At 37.6% G+C, this 17,998-nt stretch overlaps 2 protein-coding genes across 5 annotated transcripts in view; both read left to right on the forward strand.

The window, feature by feature from the left end:
- On the forward strand, positions 1-14,214 carry LOC108665768 (ankyrin repeat, SAM and basic leucine zipper domain-containing protein 1). Its single transcript, XM_018152564.2, has 13 exons — positions 1-217; positions 1,888-2,272; positions 4,041-4,122; positions 4,486-4,604; positions 5,915-6,024; positions 7,727-7,824; positions 8,978-9,157; positions 9,834-10,011; positions 10,535-10,676; positions 10,852-11,031; positions 11,662-11,825; positions 12,432-12,663; positions 12,981-14,214. Exons 1-13 carry the CDS (start codon positions 144-146, stop codon positions 13,182-13,184), a joined length of 2,148 nt encoding a protein of 715 aa, XP_018008053.1. The 5' UTR covers positions 1-143; the 3' UTR covers positions 13,185-14,214.
- LOC108665783 (ubiquitin-like modifier-activating enzyme ATG7) overlaps positions 13,195-17,998 on the forward strand; it is a 16,098-nt gene continuing 11,294 nt past the window's right edge. Inside the window, exons 1-4 of one of the 4 annotated variants that reach the window (XM_018152582.2) lie at positions 13,195-14,598; positions 16,463-16,593; positions 17,180-17,292; positions 17,772-17,976. In XM_018152582.2, coding sequence (XP_018008071.1) covers positions 16,495-16,593; positions 17,180-17,292; positions 17,772-17,976 — 417 coding nt within the window. In that variant the 5' untranslated portion in view covers positions 13,195-14,598; positions 16,463-16,494. The other 3 variants (XM_018152583.2, XM_047881108.1, XM_047881109.1) reach the window with 3 other exon arrangements.

A 17,998-nucleotide genomic window follows, 5' to 3' on the forward strand; every position in this document is an offset into this window, starting at 1 on the left:
GCGGCGGTTGCGGCCACTTGCGGACTTGCGGTTTAAAATACGTCAAAGGCGCCGCTAATAACTTCATTGGTGCTGCGAGCCTGCGTCATTTCATAACCAACTTAAACAAAGTATAATACGTCTAGCTGTCGAAACAAATCAAAATGTATTTCGTAGACAGTGAAGATGAATTTGACTTTGAGGAACGGAATTTTATTCCTGTCCCAGATAGTTTGAGGTATGTATAAAAATGTAAATCATGATACCTAGTCACTACTCACTCGCATAGGCCTAATTGCAAACTCGAAACTGCTTCTTGCTTGCTGAGCTTGACCTTTCCTTAACTCTTCGCTGGGCTAGTAGTACTATAATTTGCAATTAAAAATCTGTGCCTCTTAGAAGACCCGCCACGTCCCTTTTTTAATGTTTTAGGCTATGTTATCATTCATCTGACTGACTTGACATGTCGCCAGAATCCAGGGCTGCCAGTCTGCTAGATGAGCATTTTTGTGGCCAAATTTGGCAATTTGTGCCTTTTTTAATCTCATAGGCTGGCAAATGTTAAATGGTATCTTATATTAAATATAATTCTTGATTAATTTCCTTTCATTTTACATATGTAAAATAATAATATATTTTACATTACCTAGTTGAAAATGTGTGTGTTAGAAATAATCCCTGAGTCTACAGTCTACCTTCCCCTTGGGCCCTTAACTGGAATACTGCAATACTGGATTATTTGCACTTTTCACTTAGCCAACGCCCAAATGGCCAAATGTGCTAAATTTTGAACACTACCTACTTCAGCTACAATTTGTATCAATTGTTCCTACTTCCTAATTTCTACTATTTCTAGCACCAATCACATTATCACAGGATCTTTGAATTTCTGTTTATTTCTATAATTGCCTCCTAGCAAAGTAAAGGATTTTCAGGCTTCAGCTAGACAACTGTTTTGAAAATATCATAGTAATCAAGCTTAGGTAATCAGTTAATGGGCCACTTGATTGATCTAAATAATGCAGCAGACTTTATTGGAAGTTGGCCTTGAGCAAAAGTCAAATTTTAGGTTGTCTTATCTTATTTAGCTTTTTAGCAAGATGTATCATGTTTGTAGATGACAGTAAATGTATCAAAGTTCATTTTTCATTGCATATTTAGAACAAAATATGTCTTGCTAAAGCTCATCATTAATTAATCATGCCTATATTATGTTTATACATAGGTACTTCACCTTTCAAAATTTCTAATTGAAGTTAATCTTTTAAGGAGAGACTCAAAGAGCATTTTAAAATATTAGTAAAAAATAATCAAACTTCAAAAATTTATGCATAGTGACATTTTTTACCATCAATGTTGGTAATTATCAGGACACCTAGGTATTTGAGTTGCTATAGGTAGCTAGTCTGGCAACCTTTCAGTTTCAATAAAAATAATTTAATAAAAGTGTAATATGCACTTTATTTATTATATAAACTAATATGGCAGAGCTTTTTACTGTTATTACAAAGTTCTCATTAGATTTTTCATTTGAATTCCAAATTATTATATGTAATTTTTTTTGCATCTGTGACTTGTATATTAATGTGCTTAAAACCTCATGGGTTTTAAACTTTTTTTCATCATATGATGAATTTTTTCTGAATATATATTTATATTATATATCTCATAAATTATTTGAGAATTTTGTTATGTGTCATGCCACTAATTTGTTTTACTATTGCTAGTTACTGTTCAGTTGCCAATTCTGTCCTATTAACAAATTATAGGATAACAGGAATTATGACAGGATAAACAAATTGTGTTTATCCTGTCTCCGCTAGATTTTAGTTCTATATAAATATCAAATATCTTTAATTTCTTGTGGATTGCTATGCAAGTTCACTAAATAAAATTTTTTTATCTCAGGGCTGGGTCAGCTAATACATCTGCTTTGTCACCCGAGGTTGTGCTTCATGAACACAACAATGAAACTGTAGAAGCCAAGGATACTTCAACTCAATGCATCACAGCAAGTTCTGCTACTGACATAGATGGAAGTTGGTCAAAAGATATTCTGTTTGATGCTGTAAATGAAAATAGTAATTGTCAAGTGGCTGTTGTTCCTAGAGATGTTTCGTGCTCTGATGCAGTTACCTCTGAGTCTGAGTCTTTGGTATTGAACTCGTGTCAAAATAAGCTTGAGAGAAATGCTGACTTGACCCCTGCAGATCTAATGGAAAAGAACATTTCTTTGTCCAATGTACAAGCAATAAAATGGAACCCCCTACATGCTGTTGAGGAGTCAATCAAGGTGAGCTACTTGCTTTGAATCTGCATCTTGCTCTATGTTGATTCTATGGCCAGTCAAATTTTTAAATTGTTTTTCCTGCTCCACATCAAATTACAGTATTACTTTTCTCATGTATTTTAACACTTTATTCTTTTAATACTACACCTTCTGCTGATTACAAAAATGATAATATTTTTAACAGAGCTTCATTTGAATAGTACCTGTGCATGGTCTACATTTGGTGGCTGTGGCCCTATAGATGGAATCTATTTTGCTTTACACTTAAGAAAATATATACATTTCATACATAGTATCACTATCTGACCATTTCAATTGCCAACTGGTGTCCTACAAATAGCAGATTTTGAGTCAATTCTTCTATTGCTAATGCTGCATTGTTATCGCCTTCTCTAGGTAATCTTCTGGAATTTAATATTTAGCCAAAAAATATGAAATATTAAGTTCTGTCAATACAGAACATGACTGCCCCCATATGCTCACAACAACGATGCAGTTTTTGCCATTGTGTGGGTCATTCTGACCCAGTGAGAGGGCGTACTTGTGCCACATGCAGAATGGGTCACTATTTGTCAGTAGGACCCATTAATTTTTCTGAGTGTGTGCATATGCAATTGTATTTTTGGGTACGACATCGATGACGTGAGCTATTCTTAGTTACGCGATGGCATTAAAGTGATGGCAACGATGGTGAGTTGATGCTGTTGGCATTCATTCAGGATTAAGTTTGCATGGCAGGGCTTGGCCGGTTAGTGTAAGCCTCTTACGTTCGGCCGGCGTCGCGCGTAGTTCTGCGTTATCGTGAAAGTTCGTGGACTATGTTCAGCTTGTAGCAGATGTTCACTGATAAAGAACCTATCGAATGAACCAAAGACTACGACCTATATATGATTGTATTTAATTTTGTGTTATTGTGTTCTTGAGCTCTGTATGTGACATCGGTAAGCTCATGCGCTGACCGGGGTCGTTCTATTCAAAATAGTTGCTAGTTCCTAACTCCCTCAGACAATCCCTGACAGCTTTTTAAGCCAAACCCACCAACCGCAGACGAAAAATTGGCCGCTACGTCTACTAAAGCAAGTTGTGATAGTGAGGGTTCCACAAACTATATTCGAGGTGGCCGAGTAGTTGAGATCACCAGGATTTAAGCAGCGTGTTAAGAGGTTCGAAACCCGCAGCTAGCAGGGAACGTTTTGGCCGAAATCGGTAAGAGTGGCCGTGTTGTTAAGGTATTAGCGACTGGCCAATATGGCATTATAAAAATATTTTCACATTATAATGTACTATGATCAATTTCATGCCTGGTGCAAGGACTTGTATTGCGCCAACCGCCAGCCTGGGGTTAATTTTCGTGATTTTTTCCCGTTGTAGTTACTCTCGAGAGTATTGACTTGGTTTCGTTGAGGTCATTATAGGTACCAACTCTGTTATATTGCACGACGGCTATTTCCGTGAGGAAGCACAACGCCGGTTCCCATTGCAACTTGTATGCCAGATTGAATAATTTTGAAACTTCATGCTCGTATGTACTGTAGGCATATACATTTGTACCTCCAAAGTTCGGCAAAGGTTAAATACCATTCTACTTGATGCAAGTCGTGTTATATCATATGAATTACTGTAGCTACTGTGCAGGGTGGCCCAGCAGTTCCAGTTCAAAGTACCAAGATATCAGCAGGTAGTTGCGGGTTCTAAACCCCTGAAACAATCCTGCTAAGAACGCAGAAAACACTATTACTAATTCCTGTCTATAGTTGTACATATTCAACAGGATGACGGCCCTTTATCTCTTCCAACGGATTTCTCGTCATCGTCGAGGAACGACTGGGTCAGGGGCGTGTCTCTTGCGGGAGGTAATTTGTTCAAATTAAGTGTGGTGTAATTCTAGATAACGCTAATAACACCGATTTTTATTTATCACGAACTGATGATTTCAGACTGATTATTTTCTGACCCTGGTAACTTCTAGTGGGGCATTAAAAGATTCATGTATATGAAAAATTATAGTATTGCGGTTTCTATTTTATTATATTCATAGTATTATGGTTAATACTGTATTGAACGCATGATATTGTAGTGCCAACTAACAAGATCCTACAGCAGCGTGTGAAGCAGGATACCAACAGATGAATGTATAATATAAGAGCTGTATTATTCATAGTATATTATATTCATGGTATAAGAGCAACGTGTGAAGCTCAATGATGTATGTGCAGATCTGCCTTCTCGATGCAGCAGCGCCCAAGGCAGCTACAGCGGCAGAAGCACTCCCGTCTCCTCGTCTCTCAGAGCGGGACGATCTACGTTGTCCTTGTCGTCCCTCCACCAGCAGCGGGTGTGTGGTTGTGCACTTTTGCCGGGCTTACACCGCACTGCCGGACGAATGCCAGTCCAATATTAATTAAAACATTTGCAAATATTTATTCATACCATGGTCATGGCAGGTACCTTACACGGCTGTTAGGAATGTTTCTATTGAAATGCACGAAAGAATATTGGACTGGACCGTGACTGGAACGTGCCCAGCAGTATGGTGTGAACCTGATCTTTTGGTTACCTTCATATTACTTACGTCGAAATAACGGTGAACAAGCTATTTGGCCAGCGTTCTGGTGGCCGGCCAAACTGTGAAATTGAACCGTGTCTCGGTTTTTTCCTGAAATTAGCATAACCTGTATAACATATAGGTCAATTTGTGTATACATGTATGGTATACATATGAAACCCAATGCATACCTACTTCTTTTTTTTATATGTTAACCTGAAAAAAACAGCGATATGGTCGAGTTTCAATGAGTGGCTGACACCTAAAATCTGGGCATTCAAAATAAAATCCGGAATTCAAAATCTTAACCTCTTGTCTACTGATTATTTAGCCGATTTCTATGTTATTCAATGAATTTAGTTTCATCTGTAGACAATGGATTGAAATATACCTCACTGAGGTATAATTTCATGTAGCTAAAATATCTAACTCTAAAAAATGATTTCAGTTGCAGCAGAAGCGTAAATATTGTCGTGCCCTATCGGCCTACGTGGTTCTCTTAACTGTGTTGCAAAGAGATAGTAATTCTGTAGCACTTCCATTCCTAGCGGGAATTCGTTCAAATTCACATCGTTCGTAAGGAACCTAACTTCCCTGCTGGTATTTTATCTCTTTTCCGCATGCCTTTCATTTATTCAATATCTAGGTATAAATTTTCGCATGCATTGCTTGTATTCAATATTGGGCTGCTTCATCTTGAACGCTGTAATCCCGGAGATGTATATAACTGCTTGCAGCTGTAATGTGCTGCTTCCCGTGGTGCGTTACGTCTATAATTGCATCATTAAGGCGCTAAGTTACAATTATTGTGGCTTCCTCACATTGTTGTAAATTATTAAAGAGATTCTACGGAGTTTCCCTTCGTTTGTATGAAGCTTTCAATCCATGTAAGAGTTTAATGGCTTTGATGAGTTTCATTTGTGACGACTATTTACGAAAAGATTAAACTAAATATAATAAGTATTTGGGAAAGAATGAAGGTTGATTTATTAGGCATTAGAAGAAGGTGGAGTAAAAAATTACGTATGTGGCAGAAAGTAATCATCATATTAAAAGTATTTAACAGAATATAAAGTCTAACATAAAACATGGCATTGCAGATGCACTCATCGCAGTTGCTGCAGGAGCTGCGGCAGGCGGCGCTGCAGGGTCGCCCTGACGCCGTCACCAGCGTCCTCAAGACGGGCGTGTGTGTCGACCAGACGCTCAGGTCAGGCGCTCGAGGGTCTTAATGATGAGGATGTTCTTAATTAGTGGAGGTTTTTACGATCGTCGTATATTCATACAGTCATCGTAAGCTGTTCTATGGGTGGAGGTAATTTTTACGATCATTTTAAGATTATACAATCGTCGTCAGCTGTTTGATGAGTATAGGTTTTTAACAAGCGGATGTTTCTACGATCGTCGTATATTCGTACAGTCATCGTAAGCTGTTCTATAGGTGGAGGTAATTTTCGCGATCATTTTAAAATTATGCAATCGTCGTTAGCTGTTTGATAAGTGTAGGTTCTTAATAAGTCGAGGTTTTTACGATTGTCATATATTCATACAGTCATCGTAAGCTGTTTTATGGGTGGAGGTAATTTTCGCGATCATTTCAAGTTTATACGATCGTCGTTAGCTGTTTGATGTTCTTAAAAAGTGGAAGTTTTTACGATCATCGTAGGTTACTACTTACTACTACTTCTTAATATCATCACGAGTTCTCTGGTGATCTATACTGTACCTCGCGTTCTAGAGTGAATATGTTTATATAGGATATATTTAATTGGTATATGTTTCATTCAATTATAAAAATGTTCTCAGTACCGCACTGCCGCAATCAATGGCTTATAGTAAATCATTAGTACAATATATCTATTTTTGCTTGACTACTAAATTAACGAATTGTTTCCAATTTAGGATAACTTTGTTTCGGAGGAGGCCTGATGGAGATAAATTTTTCAGAAATTATTGCATTTTGAGAAATAGAAAAGGTGATATGTACGTAGCCGATATATACTGAGAAGACATTATGAAGTCTGCCTTCACCGTTACTCTGTTTGTGTATATTTAGGCATGTAATGTACTGTTTGTATATTATATTTATTATTGAATGTAGATCATTTATATAGTCTATTACCACATGGGCGCTTATCAAAATCTTGCCGAAATGCATTACTTTATTTACCATCCTAGAATTCCGCTCCTTTCATTTTATTTAATCTCCTTGACTTTAGTGTTGAATGTTTCATATTTGCCAACAATCTTAAGCGTGAGCAGATCGAACTCTGTAGGATTGCGCACTGGGAAGTAGAGGCGCTCGTGTTGCCCTGTTTTTGCACTGCAATTTGGGCAGGTATACATAGTAAAAAGCTGTAAGTATACCTAATAAAAAGCTGCAGGTATACCTAATAAAAACTGAGCGGATGCATTAGGGTAAGAGCTTACAGTGAAATTGATGCCTCTGAAGCGGTAGATTTTTTGTTACATTTGAAAGGAAGTTTGAGATCAAACTGAGCATTTTACTTCACCGAAAACAGTTTATTGAAAACAGTTTGCACGTCCATTGTAATCCATACGCGTTCTGCTATGGTGCTACCTTCATCTTCCCAGAAAATCCGCGTGCTGCAGTTGAATAATATTTTCGTTCATGTTTATTTGCAGATTCGTGTTTGACGCAGCACATATCAAACTTGGACTGGCATGAACTCGAGATTCTTTTCATACTTCGTTTTTCGTCCCGTACTGTTTCATAATCTCGTGTCGCACTGATATATAATTATTATAATTATAACTCGTACCGCGTTATAATTCAACACGCATGAAGTAATTACTTGCGGTTTCATTCCAAGCTCTCCGTGCGTATGTAATTATTATGGAATGGTTATATAATTTTTACGGTCTTAACTATAATAAATGTGTGCGAGCAGGCAGGGATGGACGGCTCTGATGTTCGCCTGCTCAGCTGCCCAAGTCGAGGTCGTCAAGCTGCTGCTCGATAACAAAGCTGATCCCAACTTCCACAAAGGTGAAGCTTCTTAACGTTTTTGTTCTCAATGCGTTTTTTTTTTGCGTTTACCCGATCGTACGGCTTTGCGCTCTAAAACAAATGGCAGGTTCCCAGCAGTATTGAAATATTGAATAGAGCTCAACGCATGAGCGCCGAGTTCTATTATCAGTGCCTAATTGATGAATTTAGCTATAAGTAGTCAATGTATTTAAGGCTTCTATGAGTACATAACTCCGAATCACTATTCTATAGCAGTCTATCTTGTTGCCAATTTGTCATTCTACAATAAGCTTGTTTCTTCACTAATGTCGGTACAATACATGATTGGCTGTAAAGGCTTCATTTCTTTCTGCATCTCGTGCATGGCGACTAAAAAATTGCATTTTCAGGTCCATTTGGGATCCATTATTGATTTAGATCGTTGCTAATCTACTTGAAGTTAGTAAAACGGTCGTCCTAAATAATCCTCCTTGCTAAGTTTTTCTTTACTGACATTCACTAATTAAAAAGGGCCTCGCACGAGGGCCAGCGGAACTGGACCTTAATCGAGTAGCTTGCAGCAAAGTGTGTAAAAATAAAATGTTGAGCAAGCATCGAATGTCACTCAATGGGTTACATACGCGCTGCCGGACATTCTATTGAAAACCGGTATATTCTACGCAACCAATTCTTTCTAGGCGCGAAGACGACAAACATAAACTGTGACTGCAATGCCTTGGTAATCGAATAATTGGCGATGAAATTCTATTGTGTTCGTTTGAAATATTCTGGCGCAGATCAGGCTAGTTAGATTATATTTTTTTCGGTAGTTACACTGTTAAGTAGAATAGATGTTCACGTCTATGTTTTGACGAAAATAAATTTATCTCTAGCGAAGCGACAGTTGTATAAATCTTGATAACTTGACACTGTGGTAGATGAAACTTTTTTTCTGATAAAGTTGAGAATATTATAACTCACGGTATGATTTACTGCGCATGTAATGAATAATTTTAAAATTGTGGCTTTCAGAGACATGGCAATACTCATATATTGATCTTCCTATAATTTATCTTTTCAAGTTTAGTCGCGTCCAGCCGCACCACATATAATATTTTTAAACCGGCATCCACGATATCCTTCTGCATTTGTTATACTTTTTCATATCAATAAAATTTGTTACTCTGCTCAGAACTGTTCACTCCTTTGATGGCCGCGTGTGCCAGCAGCGTCCGTGACAAGAATATTTCAACTGTCGGCCGCCATGAAAACAACGAGCGAAATGACAACGACAGCAACGTAGCTGGAAATGACGATGCCGCGAGCAACGTCATCGAAGGGGCTGTGGGAAGCTCGACGGTGGCTACTACAGGTTGGTAGAGAGATAGAAAAGCAGCTACATTATGGTTATCTTCAGGAAATGTAGATGCATGTGCTTGTTCCGGCATTATAAATCATGGAAACTCAAGCGCTTGAGTCGTTTTTAAGTGGAATAGAATCAATAGATGTAATAAGATGTGATGAGGACGATGATGTGATGAGATGATGAGGACGATGTGATGATAAGATGATGAGTTTTTTCATGGAAACGATCTTCAGTTTTTCGACATTAGTGGCATAGCTTATATTTGTGTCTATTCTAGGATTTAAATGAGATTTCTCAATCTGATGAGATAGTCATCAACATCCACCTGGTAATTTTGCGAGCTGTAGTTTGTTGAACATTCACTGCCACAGAGCCTGTTTAATGGTTACGGTACTTGTCTTGTTTTTTTTTTTATTTATGCTAATACTAGACCACATAATTGTACCTTAAACTACTTTCTAAGAATATATTGTCAGCCAGCAATGCTGTTCGTATCTAAATGTCTGATATTTTCTTTAATGAGATAAAGATTTTCCACGAGTCTTCTGATACATTAATCCCATTAATGTTATTCACACATGAAATCGTGTTACTAAAGTTACCGCCGGGTAACTTCCATAAAGTGCTGGTAAGCAGAGTTCTCGTTAATAGATGCAAGATTAAGCAGAGTCCCGTTGCACAGGATCTGAAGCCCGCCTGCTGGTGTGTGTGGATCTGCTGCTGAGGTACGGCGCGAATGTTAACGCCGCCGAGCGTCACAAGATCACGCCCCTCATGTTCGCCAGCAAAGAGGGCAGGTCGGCCCTCGTGCGGCGCCTCCTCAGATCAGGGGCTGTGCCGAACGCCAGGGATAATAAAGGGTGAGCTTTTGATGTATCCCTGGAGGGGAAGACGGTATCCTTCAGGGATAATATTGGTTAGCTTTTGCTATGCACCTAGCAGGCAGGGTGGCATGCTACAGAGATAATAGGGGACGGTCTTTTGATATATTCAAGCGTTTAAATTGCGCACCGGAATAAAAGGCCTATTCGTATACGCTGAGTTCTTTTCTTCACTTGATTTGTGATAGGACTTGTGGCTTTGTCAACGTATAGCTAAACAATGGGAAGTACGAATGTTGAACAGTTTTTTAAAGTAAACTTGTTTGCATGAAGAATTCCGCACATCGGACATGACTTAGAGTAAACCACCTGCCTCTGTGTGTTGCAGGTCGTGGGGCCTTCTTGTACAGATACTCATTCTGTCGGCAGATAGATTATCTAGATTTGACCGGACGACATGAGAGGATCTTGCATATTCAAAGATCGTTATTATAGGCCCTGTTATGTTGACCAGTCAGCCTTTTTCCTTATTAAAAATTCTTCTGATTAATGGCTCGTGCAGGTGGACGTCCCTGTGCTGGGCGTGCCACGGAGGGCACGCGGCTTGCGTCCAGGAACTGCTCGCCGCCTCTGCTGACGCCGTCATCAGCACCGAGCGTGGCCAAACCGCCGCTGACATCGCCAGGGCCCAGCACCACTTTAAGGTGGTTTTCAGTGCCAGTGACTGGTAGCCAGGGCCCAGCACCACTTTGAGGTGGTATTCAGTGCCAATGGTTGGATGTGTGAAATTCGAATGTGAATGTGGAGACTGGCCTTTTTTGTTGGCCAAATTCAATAAAAAATTTCAGGCCCTTAATTAATTTGGAAATTTTTCAACAGCTAGCAGAAATTGTTGAAGCTGCAGCGCTTGGGACTCCAATATCAGTACCAGAATCGATGCTCAGCAACTCCTCGTCGCCAAGCCAGGATGCCCCCCAACAGGAGCACTGCTCCGACCTGGACATGGTGCTTGCTGGCCTGGGGCTCTCTCATCTCAGTCCACTTTTTGCTAAACACAAGGTTCATAAATTTCATCCGCCTCGGCATGAGATCAAAGATATTGTTTTCAGATATTTATTTCTCCACTTGGAGTGGTTATGTTTTTTTTTTTTTTTGGTTCTTGAATTACTAGGTTTTTGGTTTTGTTAATTTGGTTCTTGAGAATCATTCTTGAATGATTTGCTACTTCCAAATATATTTTTTGTTAAATGTGCGCAGGGAATATTAACTGATCATTGTGATGTATTTCCTTCGAAAATTTCATGTGCGGATGTGTTCTGTTGAATTTAACACTGCACTATGGAGATAAAGTTTACATATTTTCAGAGACGACCTGTCAAAATATATAAACCGTTAACGCATTTTAGCTTCTATTAGGTTCTGTGGCGTTCAATTACCATGAAGAAGCTCTTTTTGTGTAGTTATTATTTCTTTCGATTGACTTATAATCATCATGCTCGCGTTCATTGTGAATATCACTCCCCAGATCAATCGCACTTGGGGCCACATTGGTCCATAATAAAACAAAATGAAACTGAGATCACTGAGAAGATTGCCGCAGTCCGACACAATAAATATCACTCGTTGGAGCTGATCATATTCCTTCTATTGTGGTGTGGCAATAGAAGCTTTATAAATTCGTCTGAACAGATCGACCTGGTGGGATTCCTTCGCCTGAGTGCCGGGGAACTGAGTGACCTGGGTGTCGGGGATGTGGGTGTACAACACAAGCTACTCTCCGCCATCGCTGAGATGCACAGGAAGGCCTGGCAGCCGTCCAGCATCGCTCCTCTCAGTTCTGCTCCCTACATCAGGTGAACCTTACACACAAAATAGGGAACTTGCCTACAATCAGGAAAATTAGCCGGAAATTTAAACACGTTCATTCATTTAGTGAAGAAATCAAATCTGCTAAATCCAAACAGAATGTAAAACTTATTATTTCAATTCCACTGTATTCTTTTTTAGTGCCTTTGTACCCCGATAGTAAAAACAAAATTGTAAATTCTGAAAAATACTCAAACAAGCACTGATGACTAAAAAATTATTGATTGTATCATTTGTATGCTTAATAGCTGCGAGCCTCGAGATTCCTGCAGAGATGTGATTATGAATATTGAGAATAACACATGGTTATGAAATAATTAAGTTATTATCTATATATTATTATTAAGTCATTAAGTAAGTGTATATTAAGTCATTATCTTCATTGAAGATAATGACTTAATGTGCACGCTGCTATGGAGTGCTTAGAGATTTATTAATTGCACCCGGACCGTAAAAAGATTTGATCTAAGTTAGATTTGCTACTTCCATGTATATATTCAAATATTTTAATATTTTTCATCGCAATTTGTTGTAGAACTATTATGTGCGTATCACAAATATATTTTAAACATTCTTTTTTTGTTCTGGGGCAGCTTGACCGACGCAATGTCGATGATCGGCAACGTGAACAAGCACGTGAGCTTCTTGGAAGCAACTCTCGCATTCCTACGTCAGCAACTAGAGTCTAGCGCCTCGTCAGAGCATCTGCATCACAACACGACCAACTGTTCCATACAAACGCTCATCAGCAGCACGCAGCAAGCGGCGGCCTCCATCAATAGACTGCACAGCACCACTCTCTTCCTAACTGCGCATCTTCAGAAGGTTATTGGGGGTCTTGTTGTGTGGTAATATCAAAGAGTATATTGCCTGGCACGTCTACTCGATTTTCTGTTTTTTTTTTATACTCCTGTCGTTGCAAATAGTTTTTAGGTACTGAATAAGACTTCACGTCAACGATAAAGGTCGCTAAATTGTAAATTTAATAATAAAAAGTTTCATGTCAGCTGTTCGTGAAAACACCGTAATAATTTTCATTAATGCAGAATTTTGTCATTAGATGAGAAAATTAGAATTTTTGGTAAAGGAACGCGAAAGTTGTGATTTAAATTATTCGCAATAAAATTGATTCCTTTAATCAGATATCGGAAGATGCTTCCCTCGCCCCCTCTGATCTATTGGTGGCAAGCGGTCCTGATGCTCCCCGCGTGTGGGTGAAGACGGTGGGGGCTGGAGCTGCCGCCGGTGCTCTCCTCATAGCCGCCCTCTGGTGGTTGCGTCCATCTCTGGTGTCGTCTTTGGCGGCCGTTGCTGAACCACGAGCTGTCTTACTCGACTGCAATTAAGATTATGTTTCGCAGTTACGTATGGACCAAGTGTTGTCTTACTCGACTGCAATTAAGATTGTTTCGCAGTTACTTATGGAACACGAGCTGTCTTACATGACTGCTATTGAGATTATGTTTCGGAGTTACTTATGGACCAAGTGCTGTCTTACATGGCTGCAATTGAGATAATGTTTAGCAGTTTTGGTGGACCCTTAGCTTCCTACTGTACTGTAACTTGAATTAGTAAAATAGGAAAGTTTTTTTCAAAAGTGGATAGAAGCTTCTATCTTTGGCGGATAGAAGCTTTTCTGGAACGGAATCCTAGCTGTCTAGAAGATACTTACTGAAAATGTTTACACTTTACAGATATTTTTGTAGTGTACAGATTAAGACTTCACTGGAATGTAGTGGAACCGAAAATTGGCCTGATTCCGTTCAGAAATGGAAGCGGGATATTTTTTGTTGAGTTTCCTGACGAAGGAATTATTTCTGTTGAAAATTCGTTTTGACACAGAATATGTTTGTTTAAATTGTGTTCTGACGCGGCATCGTTTTGGCCCGTTAGTTACCTAGTTTATGTACTTCATTGTAAATTTTGTTTTTATTTGCTTCTCAGGGAATTGGAATGTATTTGCAGCTCTAAGCTGAATATACCGCACTTCTTTAGCAAAATGTATTAACGAGGTTTAACTCGTTTTTGTGATATTATTGTATGCAATTTAAACAACATTGCGCAACCATTTGAAAGGAAAAGTCTTCCATAGCGATAGATTTGTAATAATTTACTTTGCTCTGCACTTATTTTTCATAACGTAAAACGGAATATACGTCCAGGGTTACTAATTTTTAAGATAGACTCGATGATTTGCAAAACTGTTGGAAGTTGGTCGCAATTACTGCAGCGTAATTTTTCTAAAGATTTTGTTAGGCAACCGTTCTGGTATTCATTAGCTAGAAGGCTGTTATATCGTGTATTACGTGATGAGGCCTTGTCGAAATTGAACGATCGCAAGGTTTTTGTTTTTCATCTAAATTTTTGACTAAAATCGACTGGAATTTTCACTTTCGTAACCTAATTCTACGTTTGGTGATAATTTTCGTAACAGATTGTGTATCGTTTGTAGGGAGTAATTCACTTCATTTACTTATCCCATTTCCGTTATTTTTTCTGCAGGCGCGGAACGGCTGCTTTAGGTGACTATTTCTCTCGAGTCTAAAATCAATCTCTTTATACTCCTAACGCGGCAACGCCAACATTCCGCTATCTATATTTGCTGTTGACATTTTGTATTCACGTTGTTCGCTGAACAAACAAAAACCTGTGGCTGAACGTTGTTCTTTTCAATTTTGGAAATCTAAAATTTCAACATTGAATCACGGCAGTAACTAGTAAGCTGGACTTGGCCTTGAACTAGACTTGAAGTGCTACACGGTAAGTCGGTAACTAGCCTAAGTTTACAAGCGGTATGTAGCTATAAACTGCTTTAACTTGCGTCTTGCGTGTCATCACTGTTGTGCACATGTGCTCTCACAAAATTATAATCATGTATAAAATGTGAAGAATGGAATTTAAGTAAAAAAGCTCAAATATTTAATGTTGATTTAGTTTTATTTTGGCTTTATATGGATTACACCTAAATTGTTAAACTATTAAAATTGCAGCTTATTTGCAATTGAAAATGGGCACTGCAGTGGCCAGTGAAACTAAGTGAAACTGCACTTCCACCTGGTCATTTCACAGGTGATACTTGAAATTGAAAATTGTGGTTAAAAATAGGTTCTTTTTCTTATGATTTGCTGAAAAAAAGTCAGAAAATGCAAATAAAAATAAAGGGGTGAAATTGGCCAGATTCATGAGCCTTTTTATTCAATTCACATGTGTCATGTGATGATGTGATTGTTTTCTGGCTTTCTGCCAATCTTCTCTTTAGGCTCTGGCCATTAGGGTGCTAGAGTTCACTTTATATTTATTTTCCAAAAAAAAAAAATTAATTTGACATCAAGCAATAAATTTCCTGGTAATTAAGTGTGCAACTTGGAAGTCATAAAAAGTTGATTTGTAATGAGAATTAAAATTTAAGTAGGAAAAAACAGTTTTCTAATCTTCAGACTTTCAGTGTATGGTCACAAAGTATTTTTTTATCTGGAAGCATCATAGATTCATCATTCATGGTGATTGGTCACAACTCCCTATTTTATTTTTACTCTAACTCTTAGTTTTTGTTGCATTACTATACAGATTCTATCAATCATCAAAGTTAAGATGACAGTATAATTAAAATGATGACATTTCCCATCAATTTCCCCAACTTTGTTACAGCACTTTTGTTGCCAGCCTTTGAAAGAAAGTATCAGTTTAGTTGAGCAAACTGAGCTGAGGCATAATCAAATTTTTTTAGTTATCATGTGGCCATAAATTTAGCAAAACTTAAAAATTGTAGTTTTGAAGACAATGGTACAGTTTTTATTGACAAGTAGTGAGTCAAGTGCTCTATTTGGAGCAATTGCTGCTTAGTGATAACTTCTGTCAATACTGTCATTGACAGTACTTGTCAATTTGGAAGTGGTAATTTTTGTAGATTGAGGAAGATTTATACAATTTCAATTTAACAACATCTATTAGACTTTGAAAATTCTTCAAAAATAGCTTATTTGTAAATGTCAATAAGAAGATTTTTTTTTTCTAATTTCAATAGAAAGTATATTTATTTATTTTAGAATTTCAGTAGAAGGTAGAAGTTTCTGGCCTTAGTCTTGGGAACAGAATAGTTGGCTAGTATGCTAGATAATATTATGTCATCACATTGGTTTTATTTCAACAATGGTTCTTTATTTCTTGAGTGCCTGTTATTTTTGTATTACCTTTAAGTCCAAACTACAAAATTCTAATGTTGATTTGGCCAGGCATTGAATAAGAAATTCTGGTAAGATTTTAATTGATGTGATCTATGTATTTTAATTGATGTGAATCTATGTACTTTTACAACTTCAGCAACACAAAGGATTTTTGACCTGTGCTTCATATTTTTTTTATTGAAAGGTTAAAAAGGACTGCACTCATTCTTTGTTCCAAAATTCAAAAGTTTTATTGCAAAAACTATATAGAATGAATCAGTTATGATTTCTCCTTATATTGTTATTCATTTTTGTTCCCTGAGCTGCTTCTAGATTCAATGATTTGATTTTAATCTACAAGTGCTGGCTCTGGTAACTGTCATAACTGGCATGAAAATACTAGGTTTTTTATGCAAGCATGCTCTTATGAAGCTCATTTAATGAACTTGCAATTTTTTCAGATTAACACCAGGACTTGACAAGAATCCAGAGGATGGCATTGGTGCCAGCTTGTGTTGGGACTCAGCTGAAGTATGCCCCCTTTGCTTCTTCAGTTGATGTTGGTTTCTGGTATACATTCAACAAGAAGAAGGTGTGTTCAATATTTTTTCAAGTGTTTATGATATAATTTGGCAACATATTTTTGATCAATTCTACATCTGTGTATTGATCCTTGACTTAAGCTAGTGGGAAAGTTGGTGAAATATCGATTGCAAGATTTGATCATCACAGACAGACAGACACGAAAGCGAGCTAAGAAAAACGTAGTAAAATGATCAAAATTTTCCTAGTAGAATGGTTTATTGGATTTTTGAAGCTTTCTTTGTATTTATATTGTAATAGTATCTATGTGCATGAAATCTCTGAAATGTATCCAAGTATCAATGCAACAACTAAATAGTTGTCAAGATACTAGGAATTAATAGGTACTCATTCCTGCAATGAGCTGAATGAGTTCCTATTTAATAGATATGAGATGTTCTTTGTTGTCAACTCTTCATGTAGTAGGAATAGTGACACAAAAAATATCATAACCATATGGATATATTGTCATTCTATTATGGCACAATTGTTCATATAATAAATAAAATATTTTGCTGGAAACATGGTTCCACATAATTTTCAGTTTTATCACTACCCTCTTTATTGGACTAAAATATATTTTTTATGATCTACAGCTTGAAGAATACAAGTTGAACACAGATCCGGTGTGTCTACGTGGAGGATATGTCAACACCGAAGATCAAGGGCAGGCACCAAGATTATCCATTCTATACAGTGCTTTTGCAAGGTATAAACATAGGGTAGTCTAAATGTAATCCATACATCTGATGACATTGATGATCAATAAAGATAAATAAGAAAGATTACCTAAAGTTTCAAGCTATTGGAGAGTTTTAGTTCTTTTTAAATGTTGAATTACTCAGGATTAAAGACAATTCTTAGTAATCAAGAACTTCTGCTAAAGAAGTGAGTTATTTTTTCATTTGAGTCAGAGATTGTTTGTTTGCAGTGGGATTGAAAACTTTCTGCTTCAAGCCAATTTACTAATTTGTCTGATCCTAACATTATATCAGGATTATTCGATTGAATTTTATACTAATTTTTTATGTGTATCTACTCACTTCTGCAATTATGTATGTTATCTGTTCTCACATTATATCTTGATTAAACTCTGGTACTGCAAACCTATATGTCATGTGCATCATTTAGCTAAGAAAATATCATCCACCCTTCTATTTCCCCATATATGAATAATCTTCTCGTCAGGCCTGCAAATGAGACTTCCAGTCCTGGCATGTTTTCATGCCCAGGAGTCTTGTTGCACACCAACACCGTCGAGGAATTCAAGAGCTGCAACAGGAAAGAGCTCCTAAATAGCATTGCAGACGAGCGGCTTTACCAACACATGTTATCTGGAAAGGCTTTAGATGAGCCGCAAATTCTTGCCACCTTTATTGTGCATCTGTTTGCTGTGAGTTTGATTGATTTATTTC

This window comes from Hyalella azteca, unplaced genomic scaffold (genome assembly GCF_000764305.2).
Source record: "Hyalella azteca isolate HAZT.00-mixed unplaced genomic scaffold, Hazt_2.0.2 contig7076, whole genome shotgun sequence".
Taxonomy (NCBI): Eukaryota; Metazoa; Arthropoda; class Malacostraca; order Amphipoda; family Hyalellidae; genus Hyalella; species Hyalella azteca.